The sequence below is a fragment of the Pteropus alecto genome, unplaced genomic scaffold (assembly GCF_000325575.1).
Source record: "Pteropus alecto unplaced genomic scaffold, ASM32557v1 scaffold20, whole genome shotgun sequence".
Lineage (NCBI taxonomy): Eukaryota > Metazoa > Chordata > Mammalia > Chiroptera > Pteropodidae > Pteropus > Pteropus alecto.
In genome coordinates this window covers 3,923,155-3,941,788 of record NW_006436298.1, presented here as the reverse complement: position 1 = coordinate 3,941,788, position 18,634 = coordinate 3,923,155, and the positions used below count along the sequence as shown (strand labels likewise).

General features: G+C 32.6%; 1 protein-coding gene across 10 annotated transcripts in view; it reads left to right on the top strand.

Moving 5' to 3' along the window:
- ADAMTS6 (ADAM metallopeptidase with thrombospondin type 1 motif 6) overlaps positions 1 to 18,634 on the top strand; it is a 244,972-nt gene that overhangs the window by 188,819 nt on the left and 37,519 nt on the right. For 8 of the 10 annotated variants that reach the window (XR_003046701.1, XM_025047793.1, XM_006913076.3 and 5 more), the window contains 2 exons: positions 4,705 to 4,868; positions 5,298 to 5,436. Coding sequence is in view for 8 of the 10 variants with exons in the window: in XM_025047793.1 (XP_024903561.1) it covers positions 4,705 to 4,868; positions 5,298 to 5,436 (303 nt within the window). In the remaining 2 variants the exon portion in view is untranslated. Of the gene's footprint in view, positions 1 to 4,704; positions 4,869 to 5,297; positions 5,437 to 6,105; positions 6,195 to 11,229; positions 11,538 to 18,634 lie in introns of those variants that run through there. The other 2 variants (XM_025047794.1, XR_003046702.1) reach the window with 2 other exon arrangements.

Genomic DNA, 18,634 nt, shown 5'->3' with positions numbered 1-18,634 from the left:
TTTTTTCTATTTTTTCATTACATTTATTCCCACTCTTTTCTTTATTATTTCCTTTTTTCTTTTCACTTTGTGTTTACAATTTTTCTAGCTTCTCAAGATAGAAATTTAGAGTATAGACTTTTAAAATCTTTTTTCTACCCTAAAATAAGCATTTTTGCACTATAAATTTCCCTCTGAGTACTGCTTTAACTGTGTTCTGCATAATTTGATGTCATATTTTTATTACTCAGGTTAAAATATTTTCTTATTTACCATGAGACTCAAAGCTTAGAAAGTATTATATAATTTATAAATATTTGGGGGTTTCTCAGATCTTTTTCATTACTGATTTCTAGTTTAATTATGGGCAGAGAACATATTTTGTATAATTGTAGTTCTTTTGTTGAGATTTGTTTTATAGCCCAGTGTACAGTCATCTTAGTGAACATTCGCGTGCACTTGAGAAGAATATATATTCTGTGTTATTGGGTTTAGTATTCCATAAATGTCAATTAGATTAAATTGGCTTAGTTTTTTTCAAGTCTATTATAGTCTTACTTATATCTGCCTTCTTGTTTAAGCAATGTCTAAACATGTTGAAATCTCCCAGCTAGAGTTGTGAATTAGTTTATTTCTATCATTAATTTGTAAGGTTTAGTTTCTTTAAAATTGTTATATCTTCTTGATATATTGAACATTTTGTCATTATCAAGTGTTCCACTTTGTTCCTGATATTTTTTGACCCCAAATCAATTTTACCTGATACTAATCTAACCACTCAGGTTTCTTCTGATTAGTATTTGCATGGTAAATCATTTTCCCACCACCCACTTTTAACCTATAAGGTGTTTCTGAATTTAAAATGTTTCTCATAGACTGCATGTAATTTGATTTTTACTTCTTTTTATGTCTAACAATCTTTGCTTTTTTCATTGCAATCTCTAGATAGGGGTGGGAGATGAGAGTTGATAAATTTTTTCTATAAAGGGTGAGACATTAAATATTTTTAGCTTTACAGAACATGCAGTCTCTGGCTAACCTATTCAGTTCTGCCATTGTTGTATGAAAACTGCCTAGATAATAAATAAATGAATTTGGCTGTGCTTCAATAAAATTTTATTTACAAAACAGATGGTGGGCCATAGTTTGACAATCTCTTCTGTGGATCATTTATAAATTATCAATATCGTTGAGTTTAAATCTACCATCTTGCTATTTTTCTATTTGTTCCCTGTGGACTTTTCCCTTTTATTGTCCTTTCATGTCTTTTAGATTAATCAACTGTTTTATAGTATTCCTTTTGATCTCTACTAATGGCTTATTAGCTATACTTCTTTGTTTTATTTATTTAGTGGTTGTTCTACAGTTTACAAAATGCATCTTTAATTTTCACAATATACTCTTAAATAACAGCACACCATTCTGTGTATAATGCAAGCTCTTAGAACAGTTTACTTCTACTTCTATCCTCTGTGCTATTTTTAAAAATACATTTTACTTCACTATATGTTATAAAATGCATAATACATTTTTATTACTTTGTTTTAAAAAGTAAATTTTCTTCTTAAAAATTAAAAAATAAGAAAAAATTATTTTTTATTTACCTACAAACTTACCATATCTGGCAAACTTTCTTTCTTTGTATGTATCCCAGTTTTAAAATTCTTGAATATGTTTTTAATAGCTGTTTGAAAGTTTTCTGCTAATTTCATAATTTCTGTCATTTCTGGATGTTTCTTTTACTTGGTTTTCTTTTCAGTTTGGATCATATTTTCTTGCTTCTTTCCATTTGTATTAATTTTTATTGAATGTTGTACATTATGAATTTTTTTTATTGAGAGTCTGGATTTTGTCTTCTTCCTTTAAAGAGTGTTAAGTAACTTGATCCTTTTGAGGCTTGTTTTTGAGTTTTGAGTAGCCTAGAATTCACTCAGGCTTAATAAAAAGCATGATTTCTTTTGTGTCTCTACTGAATGCCTTAGTGGTTGAAACTCTCTGAATTCTTGCTCTGGAAATTTTTCTGCTAATAACTCCCTAGTAGTTTTTTTTTTTTTTGCCTGGCTTCATGGAATTTTATCCTATACACACAGAGATTACTATTCAGCAACAGATTCCCTCCTTCTACTCTAGTTCTCTGGTCTTGCAAATTTCAGCTGTCTTAGCCTTCCCAATTTCTGATCTCTGTCTTTTTAACTTAGTGAGATTACTGTGCTCTGCTTGTGTTCTCTCATTCTGCACTCATAGAAAGTGCCTTTAGACAGAAAATGGGAGATTATATGACTCACCCTTGTTTCCTTTCTTGCATATATCACAGTCCTGTACAGTCCTGGCCAGTGTTTAGGAATAGCTGATTCATATATTTTGTGAATTTTCTTTTTTTACAGTTGAAGGCAAGTCCAGTACCAGTTATTTTAACAAGGAAAGAAGTGGAAATGCTATTTTTGATACTTGATCCTTTGAGACAGATTTAGACTCTCTAGAGACCCCTAATGAGACCTGGATGATTATTTATTTCCTTTAAAATATCATCCGTTTTTCCTTACGCTTTTAAAAATAAGACTATATCTAAAATACATCTTTAGATAGATACCAATATAATCAGGTCCTTTCTTCCTTTGTTTAAGAAGACCCCTTTATTTTTACATCCTAATTTTGAATTCTTTACTACAACAGCAAGATTCAAAACAAAAATAAGGTTTGTAACATCAAAATTTTCTCTTCGATAATTCTCTGTCCATAATGCCACATTTTCCTCTCTTAGTATTTTATTATTCAGTACTTCTTAAATGCTTGGTGTTTTCTGAACTACTTTATAGTACCAGCAAAGGTGTTTTAGAATCCCTTCATTGAGTAGTTGAGAAAATGGAAAGTGAGAGCTTAAATTGAAGAAAAATACAAAGCTCCCTAGGTGGGGGTGGGGAGGGCAGGTTGTTTTTAATTTTGTTTTCACTATTTCATATTATACAGACTCAGATGTCCTTATAAAACCTAAATTTAACATTTTGATATTTTAAATGAGACAGAAAACCACTATGAGAATTGAAAATAAAAATTTTTAAATACAAGAAAAATTTAAGACTAAATAATCCTTAAATTGATTGACATGTTCCTATCTCAGAAGGTTAATTAGATTTATTTTTGACAGATGAATCTTCACAACATATCTGAAGTCAAGAAAACACAAATATATATGCCGGGCAGATTGGGCTGGGGGAATGAAAACAGTCTGTACTATTGAGGACAAGCGGTAGAGATCTAGAGAGTCAGATACTGCATTATGACCCCTTTTAGTTCCTTTGGGCTGCTTGTTCATCTGGCTTGATAAATTAATATTTTTGAAGAAGCTAGAATAATAACAAAAATAATTAAACTGACATTCATTGTGGAGTCATGATAATCATTATCAAAATTATCACTACTTATAGGAGTTTTGTATAGTAGTGCTAATAACCTTTTCTTGTCACACAGTTTTAAACGTTTTTAATATATTTTATTTTTTCCTATAAAGGTTAAAAAACTTATGCATAAATATTTGTCGATCTTTTCTTTTATAACTTCTGAGGTTTTTGTCATGCTTAGAAAAGCTTTTTACATCCCAATATTATTTTTTAAAAAGTTCATTCACATTTTCTTCTAGCATTTTATGATTCAACTGTTTACCTTTAAATATTTACCCATCTGACGTTTATTCTTTCTTCTTTTTTCAACTGTGTTTTTAGTGAGGCAAACTTCACATACCGTAGAATTCAATCATTTTTAAGTGAAGAATTTAGTGGCATTTAATACATTCCAAAATATTTTCAGCATCTTAAAAGGAATCCTGTGTCCATTAAGCAGTTACTACCCCTCATTCCCCAGTCCCTGGCAACCATCAGTCTGCTTTTTGTCTCTGTGGATTTACCTATTTCAGATATTTTATATAAAAGGAAGCTTATAATATATGACCTTTTTGTCTAGCCTTTTCCGCTTTAGCATAATGTTTTTGAGGTTCATCATCATTGAAGCATGTATCAGTACTTCATTGCTTTTTATGGCTGAATAATATTTCATTGTATTGTGTATACCACAATTTGTTTATCCATTCATCCATTAATGGACATTGGGCTGTTTACACCTTTGGTTATTAGGAATAGTGCTACTGTAAACATGTATGTACAAATATTCATTTGAGTACCTATTTTTGTTTCTTTTGCATATATACCTAAGAGTGGAATTATGGTATTTATAAAGAATGAGATATAAATTCAGTCTTTTGTCTTAGTTCTGTTTCTTATTATCTTTCCTTTACTAACTTAAGATGTTTCTTTTGTCATATACTAATTCCCATATGTACTTGGGTTTATTTCTTAGCTATCTGTTTGGTTCCATTGTCATATGTCTGTCTTTGTGCCAGTACCATAGGTTTTCCCCACCCCATATTCATATAATTACTATTTTAATATTTGGACAGGAAAGTCTGCTTCCTTCTCCTTCCCTACTCTCATTTATTTCTTTTGTCATAATTTTTCTTTCTATCAATAACATTATAAATACTTAATATCTTCATAACATATGCCTGGAAATTACAATTTTAATTTTTGCTTTAAAAAATGGTCAAGAATTTCATCTCTAAATGGAAAAGGATATTCATTATATACTTCAGTGTAGTTATTAATCGGTAACATTGTGGTAAATGAAGTTTCATATTTTTTAGGGGAATTATGATTTTTTTTTTTTTTTTTTTAGCTTTAAAATCTGAAGGGGACGATTACTATATTAATGGTGCCTGGACTATTGACTGGCCTAGAAAGTTCGATATTGCTGGGACAGCCTTTCACTACAAGAGACCAACTGATGAACCAGAGTCCTTGGAAGCTCTAGGTCCCACCTCGGAAAATCTCATTGTCATGGTAAATGTGTCTTCGCCATTTTGTTTCTACTGTTTGTCATCTGCCCTGTGAGGTAGGAAGGGGTAGGCTTTATTATTTCTGTTTCACAGGTGATGAAATTAGATAAGTAAATATAAAATGGTTGACCCAAGGTATAAAATCTGTAGAGAGTTAAGGCCATGGTGTTCTTTCCATATGACTTTTTGATCATTTCAGTGCCTGCTTGAATAACATTTTTTTAGCCAAACAAGGTAGATGATGAGAATAGCTCTTAATTTACCCATGAATTTGGAAGGAGAAAATTCAATATAAGTGCATGTGTTCCAAAAGTTATCTTAAATTTCCTAAAAGAATTACTTTATGACATTTTCTTCTTCAAAAGAAATAATAAATATCTGAATGAAGGCTCATTATATTTTAATTATCTTCACCAGTTGTTTTCAATGGCAGGTTCTGCTTCAAGAACAGAATTTGGGCATTAGGTATAAGTTCAACATTCCCATCACTCGGACTGGCAGTGGAGACAGCGAAGTTGGCTTTTCGTGGAATCATCAGCCTTGGTCAGAATGCTCAGCTACTTGTGCTGGAGGTAAGACACCCACTAGGCAGCCCACCCAGAGGGCAGGATGGAAAGCAAAACATATTCTGAGCTATGCTTTGTGTTTGCTAAAGAAGCTAATTGGAAACATTTCTTGCAGGTTTGCTTCAAGCTGTAATTTAGCAAAAGAAACTTTGCTTTAATTATATTATATTCCGTTTGTTTTTAACCTCATGTAATTTGTACAGATTTGTTGGTAAAATACATCTTGGCACAATGAGTGTCTCTGCTGGTGCTTCTCCCAAGACTATCTTGAAGGTGGGCAGTTTGCTTTTCGTGAACGAATTCTTGGTAAAGAACATCAAGAGTTTTAAATAAGAAAATGAGCAAGAATCAGACGGCACAGATGCAACTTCTTGTAATGGGGGATGAGACTGTATGTCTGTGTGCTTGTGCGTTTGTGTTTGTATGCTTGTGTGTTTCCCACAATCCTATTCAAACTCCCTTCTACCATCAAAGCTAAGGGGCTATATTCTGGGATACTACAATAATTACTGGTGTCTGGGTCTCTGGGTTAATGGTGTTTGCTGACCCCCATTATAGTCCCTCAGAGAGGTAGCTGCTAGGCGGTGGTTGGTGATGTGTTGGTTGTCCCATGTGCGTTTTTCATGGGTGCCTTTTCCCCACAATTTACTCTATTCCTAATCCTCCTCCCTCTAGTGGCCACCAATGCAATTCTTTACCTCTGGCTGGGAGAGCAGGACAGTTGGCTTCCTTCAAAGCCAACACCCTTGCTGCTGCATGGACTGGTGAGTAGAAGTGCTGTGCAAGCAGCATCTTCCTTCTCTCTGGAGACTAAATGCATCGCCTCCACCGTACACCTTGATCACTGTAGGCAAAGAAACAAACCTATCCCTCAGGTCTAGGCTGGACTAAAGCACCTCATCATTCTGAAAGCAAAGATTAAGTTTTGAATAGTGGTATTTAGAATGAGGAAATTGAAAGAAAATGAATTATCCCATTTTACCCTATATTTCCATATAGTACCCATTTTTCCTTTCTAAACCTTTTGGTAACATGATTTAACATGGACTTTACCCTATCTTCTCCTATACTCACTGAATCTCTAAATACCTCTGATTATCAAGGCTTAAATCAGAGAAATTATTTTCACAGAAATGATTATCATATAATAGATTCAGCATTTTTAGACTCACACAGAATTAAATTATTGATTAACTACAACTCCAAATTCAGTAGTAAACATTATATAAAAATTTTAAAAAGCAAACGAATAATAAAATGTTTCTCCTATGTGAAGTGTTATGAAAAATGGTTATGTATAATTTTTGGCATATTTTAAAAGATCACTAATTCCCATCCGTTTTATTTGTGAAATGGCCGGTGGTTTGTAATGTAAAGTTTTAAAAACTATAGGGCACTACTATTTCTTTAAATAAAATAGAGGATATTAAAAATGAATTGTTTAAGTTAATGCCATTGTATTATTCTTTAGTGGCATTTACACATATATATTTCTTTGTTCCAAATAAATTTTTTTATTCAACCTATAAGTTAATTTCCCCCTTTTCTCATACCAAAAACAAGTCTTCCTAATAACAGTACACATACATAATTCAGGCCCCGAGGTAAGGTGAGATAAACTTATTAATGAAGAGTCAAAATACTTTAAAGTTGAAGAAATCTAATAAGGAAAGTCTTAAGTGTTGAGATTGATTAGCTTGGAGAAGAGAAGGCTGAGGGAAAGTATATTAGTATCTTTAAGTATATGACAGAATGTTGAATGAGAAATACTTAGTGCATGTTCGTCTTTGTACTGAAAATTGCTATATTGAGGATGGTGTAGATATAGTCTTGTCCGAGGCCAAGAAAGGATTGAGTGAATTCTCAGTGTTCCTTCTAACCCTATAATTCTTTTGTTCAAAAAGGAGGTAGTCCAACAAAAAAGAAAAAAAAAAGCCATGAGACATGAATATAGAAAAAAACTATGATTTTATTAAAGACATATGAAAAATCTAAATGAATGTTATTCTTTTCCATAGCACTTGAATTGAGAAATCATAATAGAAAAGTGATTTCTTGTGATAGGGGATAAAACAAAAGAAAAAGAAGAAAAGCCCCTGGACGCAGAATTTTCTCTTCTTTGTTATTTATACTTCTTTCTTCTCTTCTGAAGTTACTGGTCCTAGATATTTGAGGTGGTTCTGGGGATTGGAATTGCGCTCAGTTTTGAGTGATTATGACAGCATTCATTGGGCCATTGCCTTCTTTGGAAGAGAAATATACAATGCTTGAGATTGGCAGGCATAGTGTGAAGAGCTCCCATTTGTCTTGGTAAGTGGTTCTCAAAGTGTGGTCTCTAGAAGAACAGCATTGATATCACTTGAGAACTTATTAGAAATTCTAATTATACCCCCCTCCTCCTTCCCCTCGAGTCTCAAAACTACTGAATAGAAACTCTGGGTGGGACCCAACAGTCTACACTTTAGCAAGCTCTTCAGCTCCTTCTGATGCCCACTCAAGTTTGAGTACAGCTCCTTTTGGTTGACAGAGAAAATGAAACTTAGCACTCTAGATACATAGAGTCTACTCCTCATCACTGAAGTCTGTGCATCTCTCTAGACTCATTTTGCACCTAGAACATGTCTGGAACATACTAGGCACTCAATAAATATTCATAGATGAGTGAATGAGCAAAAGGAATTAATTATTTTGGCAATTATATATTTGTGCTAGTTCTTTTCTAGTATGGAAAAGAAGAGCTTAGAAATTCTATTTTTCTTATTAGGTGGGGCAAAGGGATTGCCAGAGAGAGGCAGTAAAATTTTGATCAGCATGGATAAGTAAAACCAAGCTCCTCTCTTGTTTTCTTTACTCAAAATAGGTGGAAAATATTTCCTAGGATGTAGAGTACAGATATCCATTATTGGAGTTATTCTTCTTGCACATTCTCCCGCTTTTAACCCCAAGTTCTTTCAGTACAAGAAGCTTATGATTGAGGCAAGTAAAATCTCTTAGGACTTAGGAATCTTGATCAAAGAGAGAGCTAGAGTCTTCTTGGTATTGGGAAATGGAACTTCATCTTCAGTTAAGGAATCTTTCAATAAAAAGTCAATTCTACGTAGTTTTCTCTAAGGAGCTAAGGATGAATACTAAAGTCAGTTCTTAATTGGGATGCTTCACTCTCATCTTTCCAGGGTGGTGCTAGTTGTCTTGAGGCTGCCAAAACATTTAAAAATGGAAAGAAAGAGAACAGAAAGATCTCTGAAGAACTTTCTGTTGCAATCTCACAAGATTCCTTAATATTCTTACCTATTACTATCCTGCATGTGTTTTATTAATGGCAAGACCTTTGGACTTTGTGTTGGAAGCAATGTGGAGAGCTTTTCCTTATGAGATCTTTTAAGATAAGAAGTCTCGAGACTGTTTTTCTGTTGCTTAGCAAGACTCAATGACAAATCTAATGCTACAGGAAGCGTTGTTGGTGATTCAGTCCAAGTAATGGTCTTTTCTCTGAGTCAATGATGAAACACTTCCTTAGCCTGAATAAGAACACCGAGATGCTATGGGGTGTAGTCTTCAGGATAAATGTGATTTTAAAGATACAGTTGTGACACTTCCTCCGAGAAAAACCCAAGCCCAGGGAATTAAAACTTGGCTATTTTCTGAACCATTGTTTCTCCTACTAGAGTTTTTTTTTTTTCCTTATCCTAAGTATTGTATATTCTGTAATTTATCTGACTACCAATTTTGTATACTACCATTGTATTCATGATTAATGTGTTAATTGATAAAGGCTGGCTGAGTAGTGAGAGTTGTATTATTTTAAAATACAAAGATTTAGTAGGAGATTTTTTTATGTTCTAGTAACTTATGCTAGTGTGCCTTTGCACTCTGACTTCTAAAGATTCAAATAACAAATATTCATCCTTTGATTTTAGTCATATATACTCTCTTTTTACTAGTGTTTGGCTAGATGTATGGTTCTCAAATTTTAGCATTCACCACAATTACCTAGAGGGCTTGTCCAAACAAGGTTGCTAGGTTCTGCCTTCAGTTTCTGATTTGGTAGGTCTGGCATAGATTCCAAGAATCTGCATTTCTAACAAGTTTCTAGGTGCTGCCGGTGCTACTAGTTCAGAAACCATACTTTGAGAGTCATTGGGTTAGTTTCCTAAAGCTAATGTCTATTAAAACAAAGTGACAAACCTTGGTAATAATCCATATTACAGTTGTAATCCACATTACAACTAGGCTTTTTAATTAGAAATGGTTCTACAGCTCAGCTGTGTAATAATAAATGAAATTTTACAGTTTATAAAACATTTCCTGTTGCTCTGTTTCATTTGATCATTCTTTATGAGATAGGAGTTGCTATTATTGTTCCTATTTTATAGATAAAACTCGAATGAAGTAACTTGCTGAAATCAAGACTTAGAAACTGAATCTCTAGTGACTTTTAAAATGTAGCATTTGTTAATAAAAATGGTTCCTTACCTTGAACAGAGCTTCTTCACCAGTTGACAACCTCAAAAGAACAACGTGATATATCCCATTCAAAAATATCTCCTTCACTAGCTTGAAATTTCATTTTTTCAAATGCTTTTCCTAAAGCAGTGGATCTCAACTATGACTGCACATTGGTATTACCTGGAAAACTTTAAGGAGTTCTGATGTTTGGGCCTCATTCCCAGAGATTCTGATATAATTTCTTAGGAGTATGGCCTGGGCATAGGATTTTTTAAAGCTCCATAGATATTTCTAACGCACAGCTAAGATTGAGAAGTACTGCCTTTGAGGCTGATTGAAAGTTTATTTAGTCTTCAAATTGATTTACATTCAGATACAAAAACCTCTGGAAACATTATTAACTCACATCTCTGTTATTAATTAGCTACTAGTGGAATGCAAAGGTTAATGAGATTTAGGTATAAGTGTCTGGGGTGGCAAAATAGAGAGGGGCATCGGAGAAAGGAATGAAAAAGGTGGTAGAATTCCAGTTAATTTCATAATTTTGTTTAGTGTGGGCATTGGCCTTGGACACGCATTTAGAAAGCTGTTTTTGCAGTTCATTTTGTTTAAATGCTGCTTTACCTGATGGATCCCTTATAAGCGTCTAATCAATGCTTTTAAAACTGACTGAAATTATGCTAAATATCATTTCTTGGCCTTTTTGTCTAAAATCTAGTGAAATTGTGCTAAACAGATTTTAAAATCTCTTCTTTTTAATTTCAAGTTTTGTGAGCTGAAGTAAGGGTTATATACTCAACCAACTTTAATTTAGACCCACAAGTCAGAATATAAAAAGCATGTGGCCTGTTTTAAGTCAATATTTATGAAAACTTATTGATAACAAATATTTTTATCTTTGTGACTTATAGTTCTAATCAAAGAAGCCCTTCTATTGTTTTAAGAAATTATTTTTCATTAGCGGATGAATCTTTGTATTCATGATAATTTCATATCTTTCTGAATGTACTCTCAGTTCCCATTATTCAAACTGTTCCCTTGTGCCCCCACAACCTCCCTAACCCCTTCTCTTATTTAATACAACCCTTAGACATCTAAAGCAAAACCTTTCAAAGCCAATTATCTGAGAGTTGATGCTGTATTGTTGCATTTAACTTTTGTTAAATTGTTGCACCTGTTCTGTTACTAAAGCCACCTTAAGTATGCTTCATTTGTGATGCAAAGAAAGGTCAAAAACATATATTTATTTTGCATGTATTAGTTTTAAATATATACTCTAAATATGTACAATCTTTGTCCTACGATCTGCTCTATTGACACTTCTGATTACTTTTTCCAAATTGTTTTTTCTAGGGTTTTCTTTCTTCCTCTTTGTGTAGAAGTACAAAAATTGTATACCAAAGAACTCAATTTGAAAACTGAAAAACATACAAATACGTGGAGGCTAAATAATATGCTACTAAACAATGACTGGGTTAACAACGAGATCCACGAAGAAATCGAAAGATATTTTGAGAGAAATGAAAATAAAAACACAACAACCCAAGATCTATGAGGCATAGCAAAAGCAATCCTAAGAGGGAAGTGCATAGCAATACAGGCTTACCTCAAGAAACAAGAAATCTTAAAGGATCTAACCTTTCACCTAAAAAAAATTAGAAAAAGAACAACAAACAAAGCCCAAAGTGAATAGAAGGAAGGAAATAATAAAGATCAGAATGGAAATAAATGCAATAGAGGCTAAAAAAACAATGCAAAAGATCAATGAAACCAAGAGCTGGTTCTTTGAAAAGATAAACGAAATTAACAAACCTTTAACCAAAGTCATCAAGGAAAAAAGAGAGAGGACCCAAATAAATAAAATCAGAAATCAAAGAAGAGAAGTGACAACTAACACCACAGAAATACAAAGGATTATAAGATAATGCTACGAACAATTATATGCAACAAATTGGACAATCTGGAAGAAAAGGATAAATTTCTAGAAAAATATAATCTTCAAAGACTGAGTCAAGAAGAAACAGAAAATCTGAACAGACTGACAACTACTAATAAAATTGAATCAGTATTCAAAAACCTCCCAACAAACGAATCCTAGACCAGATGGCTTCATGGGCAAATTTTACCAAACATTCAAAGAAGAATTATCATCTATTTTTCTCAAACTATTCCAGAAAAATTCAAGAGGAGAAAACGCTCCCACGCTCATTTACGAGGCCAGCATCACCCTGATTCCAAAACCAGACAAAGACATTTAAAAAAGAAAATTATAGGCCAGTATCCCTGATGAACATAGATGTAAAACTCCTCAACAAAACATTGGCAAACTGAATTCAGCAGTTCATTAAAAAAGATCATATGCTACAATCAAATTGGATTTATTCCTGGGATGCAAGGTTGGTTCAAAATCTGCAAATCAATTAAAGTGATACACCACATAAACAAAATGAGGGATAAAAACCATATGATTATATCAATAGATTCAAAGCAAGCATTTGACAAAATCCCTCATCCATTTATGATGAAAACTCTCAGCAAAGTGGGAATAGAGGGAACCTACTTCAGCATTATAAAGGCCATATATAATGAACCTGTAGCTAACTTCATATTTAACAGTATTTATTGAAGAGACTTAGGATAAGGAAAAAGACACAGATGTCTACTTTAAGCACTTTTATTCAGCATAGTATTGGAAGACTTAGCCACAGCAATCAGACAGAAAAAGAAATAAAAATCATCCAAATTGGAAAGGAAGAAGTAAAACTGTCATTATTTGCAGATGACATGATACTGTAGAGAGAGAACCCTAAAGACTGCACCAAAAAACTATTAGAACTTACAAATGAATTCAGTAAAGTAGCAGGATGCAAAATTAATATTCAGTAATTGGTTGAATTTTTATACTCCAATAATGAACTATCAGAAGGAGAAATTGAGAAGACAATTCCATTTACAATTGCATCAAAAATAAAATGCCTAAGAATAATTTTTACCAAGGAGATAAAAGACCTGTACTTGGAAAATGGAAAATTATAAGACATTGAAGAAAGAAATTGCAGAAGATACAAATGAATGGAAGCACATACCATGCTCATGGATAGGAAGAGCTAACATCGTTAAAATGTTTATACTATGAAAGCAATCTATAGATTCAGTTCGATCCCTATCAAAATATCAAGGGCATTTTTCACAAAACTAGAACAAATAATCCTAAAATTTATATGGAACCATAAAAGACCCTGAATAGCCACAGTAATCTTGAAAAAGAAGAACAAAGTTGGCAGTATCACACTACTTGATATTAAACTATACTACAAGGCTATTATAATCAAAATGGCATGGTACTGGGAATATACAACATAGTAAAGACAGTCTCTTCAATAAATGATGTTCAGAAAACTGGACCAATACATGCAAAAAAATAAAACTGACACCACCTTCTTACACCATATACAAGAATAAACTCAAAATGGATTAAAGGTTTAAATGTAAGACCTGAAATCATAAAACTCCTAGAAGAAAACATAGGCAATATGCTCTTTGACATTGCCCTGAGTAACATTTTTTTTTTTTTTTGGACATACCTCCTCAAGCAAGGGAAACAAAGGAAAAAATAAACAAATGAGACTACATCAAATTAAAAAGTTTTTGCACAGCAAAGGAAACCATCAACAAAATGAAAAGACAACTTGCTGAAAGGGAAAAGATATTTGCCAGTGATACATCTAACAAGGGGTTTATATCCAAAATCTATAAAGAACTTATACAACGTAACGCCACAAAAACAAATACTCCAATTGAAAAACAGGCAGAGGATTCAAATAGACATTTCTCCATAAAGGTGGCCAATAGGCATATGAAAAGATGTTTAATGTCCCTAATCATCAAAAAAAATGCAAATTAAAACCATATGCAATATCACTTTATACCTGTCAGAATGGCAATCATCAATAAATCAACAAACAACAAGTGTTGTTGAGAATATGGAGAAAAGGGAACCCTTGTACATTGTTGGTGGGTTTGCAAATGGGTGCAGCCACTATGGAAAAAAGTCTGAAGTTTCCTCAAAAAAATTAATAATAAAACTACCTTATGACTCAGTAATTCCACTTCTGGGTGTTTATCCGAAGAAATCTAAAACACTAATTCAGTAAGATATATGCATCTCTTTGTTCATTACAACATTATTTACAATAGCTGAGATATGGAAGCAACCTAAGTGCCCATCAACAGACAATTGTATAAAGAAGAAGTGGTATATACATACAATGGAATATTACTCAGCCATAAAAATGAATGAAATCTTACCATTTGCAACGACATGGGTGGACCTAGAGGGTATTATGCTAAGTGAAATAAGTCAGACAGAGAAAGACAAATACCATATGATCTCAATTATATGTGGAATCGAAAGAACAAACTACATGAATAAACAAAACAGAAACAGACTCATAAATGCAGAGATCAAAATGATGCTTGCCAGATGAAATGGGGGTTGGGGGACTGAGTGAAAAAGGTGAAGGGATTAAGAAGTACAAATTGGTAGTTATGAAATAGTCTCAGGGATGTAAAAGACAGCATAGGGAATATAGTCATTAATATCATAATAACTGTATGGTGCTGGATGGGTACTGGACTTATCAGGGGGATCACTTCATAAAATTACCATTATGCTGTACACCTGAAATTAACATGAAATAATATTGAATGTTGACTGTAATTGAACTTTTTTTTTTTTAAAAGAACAATTTGGTTAGGTTTCTGCTGACAAACAAGCATCTCTCTGCTAAACATTCATTGCTCAGCAGCTCAAGGGGGAAAGATAAACTACAGTTATGCTTAGATTGAAGAGGAGGAAGACGATTTAGATTTTAGAGACAATTTTGATTTTGTATGAAGATCAAAGAGAACAGATTTTTCTTACATGTACAATGGGGTTATCCAAGAATGTTTCTGATCAGTTGTCACTGACCATTTAAAATGTTATTGTTACTTTTTCTTTTACATTTACATAGACTAATTAATTTTTCTTGAATTTTGATACTTATTTTATATAAATGCTTTTTAATTAATTTACTTTTCTTCCCTGGATGTCATCTTAAGCCATGTGTGTGTGTGTGTGTGTGTGTGTGTGTGTGTGTGTGTCTGTGTGTGAATAGCATATAAACTTAAAAGGTATTCAATGTGTTTCTAAGACAAATTCTTTCTATTTTACTTTTTGTGATTCACCTATTCAATTGGATTCTCATGCATATTGGAACTAGTCTCTACTTTGTCAAATTTTTAAGGTGCTTTACATAGTTTCCAAGTACTATTTTGTATTTTCCTGATTTAGGACCGCATTTTCAAACTGCACCATGGGACCCCAAGACACAGCAGCAGACTTACAGAGGCACTGCAGAATATTGTACATTTTTAATAAAAACACAGTGATATCAGTCTTATACCACACAGCTTATTACTCTTAAATTGTTTGGACCTAACTACTTAATAAGTGAAATTTTTAGGTATTTCTTTCTGCCTGGTAGGTCTGTGAAAAAAATTACTGAGACACTAAGGGTACTGTGAGCCAAGAAAGTTTGATAATTCTTCATTTATGATAAAATGAGTGTCATTAAAGTGATTTTCAGTAGACATTGAATTTCATTTCATAAGAGAAAGAAATGCATATAAACTTCTAATTCAGAGTCCTGGTGACGTTCAGAGTTTAAAAATAGAGGCTCTTCTGCACTTTCAGTTAAAGAACTAGAGATCTTAAATAATATGTAATTTCTCTTTCATATCTATATTAAATATTTCTTCTGATGTGCCTCCCTGTATATCTTTTTTCCTCTGTGTCTGTTAGCTCAGTTTAAGAGTTTAAGATTGGTGAATGATTAAAACAAAACAAAAAAAAGAAGAAAAAGGAGACCGTATAATTAAAAGAGCCCCTGATCGCAAATTCTTCTTTGCAATTTACTACTTAACAAATGTGTGTAATTATCCACGCTGTTCCACTTATTAATATTTTTCAAATTATTTTAATGAATCTATCATGCAGATTATCTTAGCCCCTTTAAAAAGTTATACATTTCTACATTGTTTCTATGGAAACATTATATGTTCATGTAATATATTTGTTTTCAAAAATGATACAACAGAAACATAATGTACACTTAAAAGTATAGTAAGTCTATTATAAAATAACCAACTTAAAATTGTCTTTTAAAAGCAGTTATTAGAAAAAAAATATAATGTAATCTTAGGCCAGTACTTGTACCTGACTGAAAGAGGACAGCTCTCAAAGTACCAGGTAAAACAGAGGGAGATGCTTTACATTTTCACAGATGTCCTTTTAATTTCTTTACTCGTTCTAAGTGCCTAACACATTTAACATCACTAAAAATGGACAACTCACATTATTAGTAAAGAACAGAATGTGCTTCAAACAAAGAAAGGCTTTTATAGACATAATAACAATAATAATGACTAACACTTGTGCAGCTTATAAAGGACATCTACACTATAACTTTGAAACTCAGTGGAGGAGTTACAAAATGGAACAGACAGGAAAACAAAATCCAATTGTTTTTTAAGATTCAAAATATATTCGATTGAAATTAAGTGTGAAAGGCATTAAAACATTGAATCTTATAATTAAGTTAGCTTCCCTTTGATTTAGGAATTACCATCCAAAAGTTACTTTCAGAGTTAAGTAAAAGATAACAGATGGAAATTTTAATTTGAATAATTAAAGCCCTTTACTCATTGTCATTTATTTCCCTTTAAAGAAACATAGTTGCGTAATTAGTTTTTAAGAAAAATTCCCTGTGAAAGTTATTTTCATGTGAGGTTTCGTAATGTACTATTGTTTGAAACTATGAGCGTCCTTTTACACTTGATTCCTTATATACCAAAATTAGACATAAAACAGATTTTATTGTGATATTTTTGATAATACGAGTCTCTTGTAAAAAGTGACTTGAGTTTTCATAGAATAAAAGTATACATTCAGCTTCGTTTCTTATTCTCTAATTTTATCTTTGGTCTTTGAAAAAGGAAATTTGGTATGACTAGACAGTAGTTTTTCATTGCATCGACCATGGCATTTCTCTGTTCGTTCTCTCCTACATTCCCCTTCTTTCAAGTCATTTTCAGTGTTAAGAAGAAAGAGTACCCTTTAACATATGGGATCAGTGGTACCAGGCATCACAGCAGGGCACCTGTAATCATCACAGCTCCCAAAGGCATACACTCTATAGCCATCAATTGCATCTGGCTCAGTTCTCATATAGTGTGCCCTTGAGAAGAGTAACCTCTAGGCACACTCAGGCTCTTAGATGATTCATACTTCTGGAAGTTAATATGTTTGTTCATTTATTTGTCCATAATAATGATTTTTGTTTATCTTTTCCTTTAAACATATAGCTTTCTCTATATAATACACTTTTTAAAAAATTCTTTAAATTCTCCTGTGTATTTTCAATATAATTTAAGACTTCTAACTTCTTGTAAAAAGTCTTATATATGAATGTGTAGTTTGGTAACCTGACTTTTTTTTTTTCTTTTTTTTTTTTTGACCAATTACCCCTGCATGTTGTGGCTTGCATTTCTCTAATGTTAAGATTTATAACTCAAGGCAAGAACTCTCTGCTAACCCAAAAACACCTAGTGCTGTTTTCCTTCCTCTTTCATCTGATTTCTGTTGCACTAGAGATTATATTCTTCCCTAACATGATTAGAGCTTAGATAAGTATTCACTCACTGAGAAGCTTGGATAAGAATGAAACTAAAGTTTGTGTGCCTTCCTATCGTATTAATGATCTGCGAGATAACAGGTCATGTTTCACTTGACAAAACTTGTCCAAAATACCATTTTTAGCAATCATAATATTATGTGTCTTTATAAGATATTATGCATAAAATATTTTTGGAAAAAATAAAGCTTTTATAATGATAAACATCATCATCCTGATTTTATATGACATTATGATATTACTGTTCCCATTTTTTTACTTGCGCAAAATGAGTTTAGTGTAAACTTAGCAAATTATATTGCTTGTTTGCGAATGTGTCCTTATTATAACTCAAATCTGAAATATTTACTTGTTTATTCCAAGAAAATTATTTTATATCTAATTAAAGAAAAGAGAAGCTTTTCTTTAATCACAGTGAGTGGGAAAAGCTCAAGGCTTTCTTGTACGCTCAGCATTCTTCCTCTAAATTTTAAAAATAAAATACCAAAAACAAATAAGCTTCTACTAGAGATCATAGAGATTCTTTTTAGTATAAGTTGAGTTAATTCTTCATAGTAGGAAATTTGTCTCTCATTTTTTCCTGTTTCTAGTTAATATGCTGCCTCTTGACACGACCAACCCCTTTGCTCTGTACCTCACACCGTAAGAACTCATGCACTGAGACAAGATTATAAAATCAAAATCTAAATAGTGCCTGTTTTCCAGACTTATTCTGTAGGATAAAGGGAAAAAGCAGACATAGAAGAGGAAAAAAAATGTCTAACAATCAAAGTGCAGAAGAAGAAAAGAGATACTTTCTTAGAATTTTAGGTCTGGAGAAACATTAGAAATCATGTAATTTGATTATCGTTTCACAAAGGAGGATGAAAACTTGCCTTTGGTCATTTGGTCAAACTGCCTAGAACTCAAAAGAGGTAACTAAACATGGCAGAAGTTGTAGTGAGGAAAAACATAGTAACAAGATAAATGAAAGGGAATAACATTATAGACATTTGGCCAGGAAAAAAATTCTTAGGATCAGT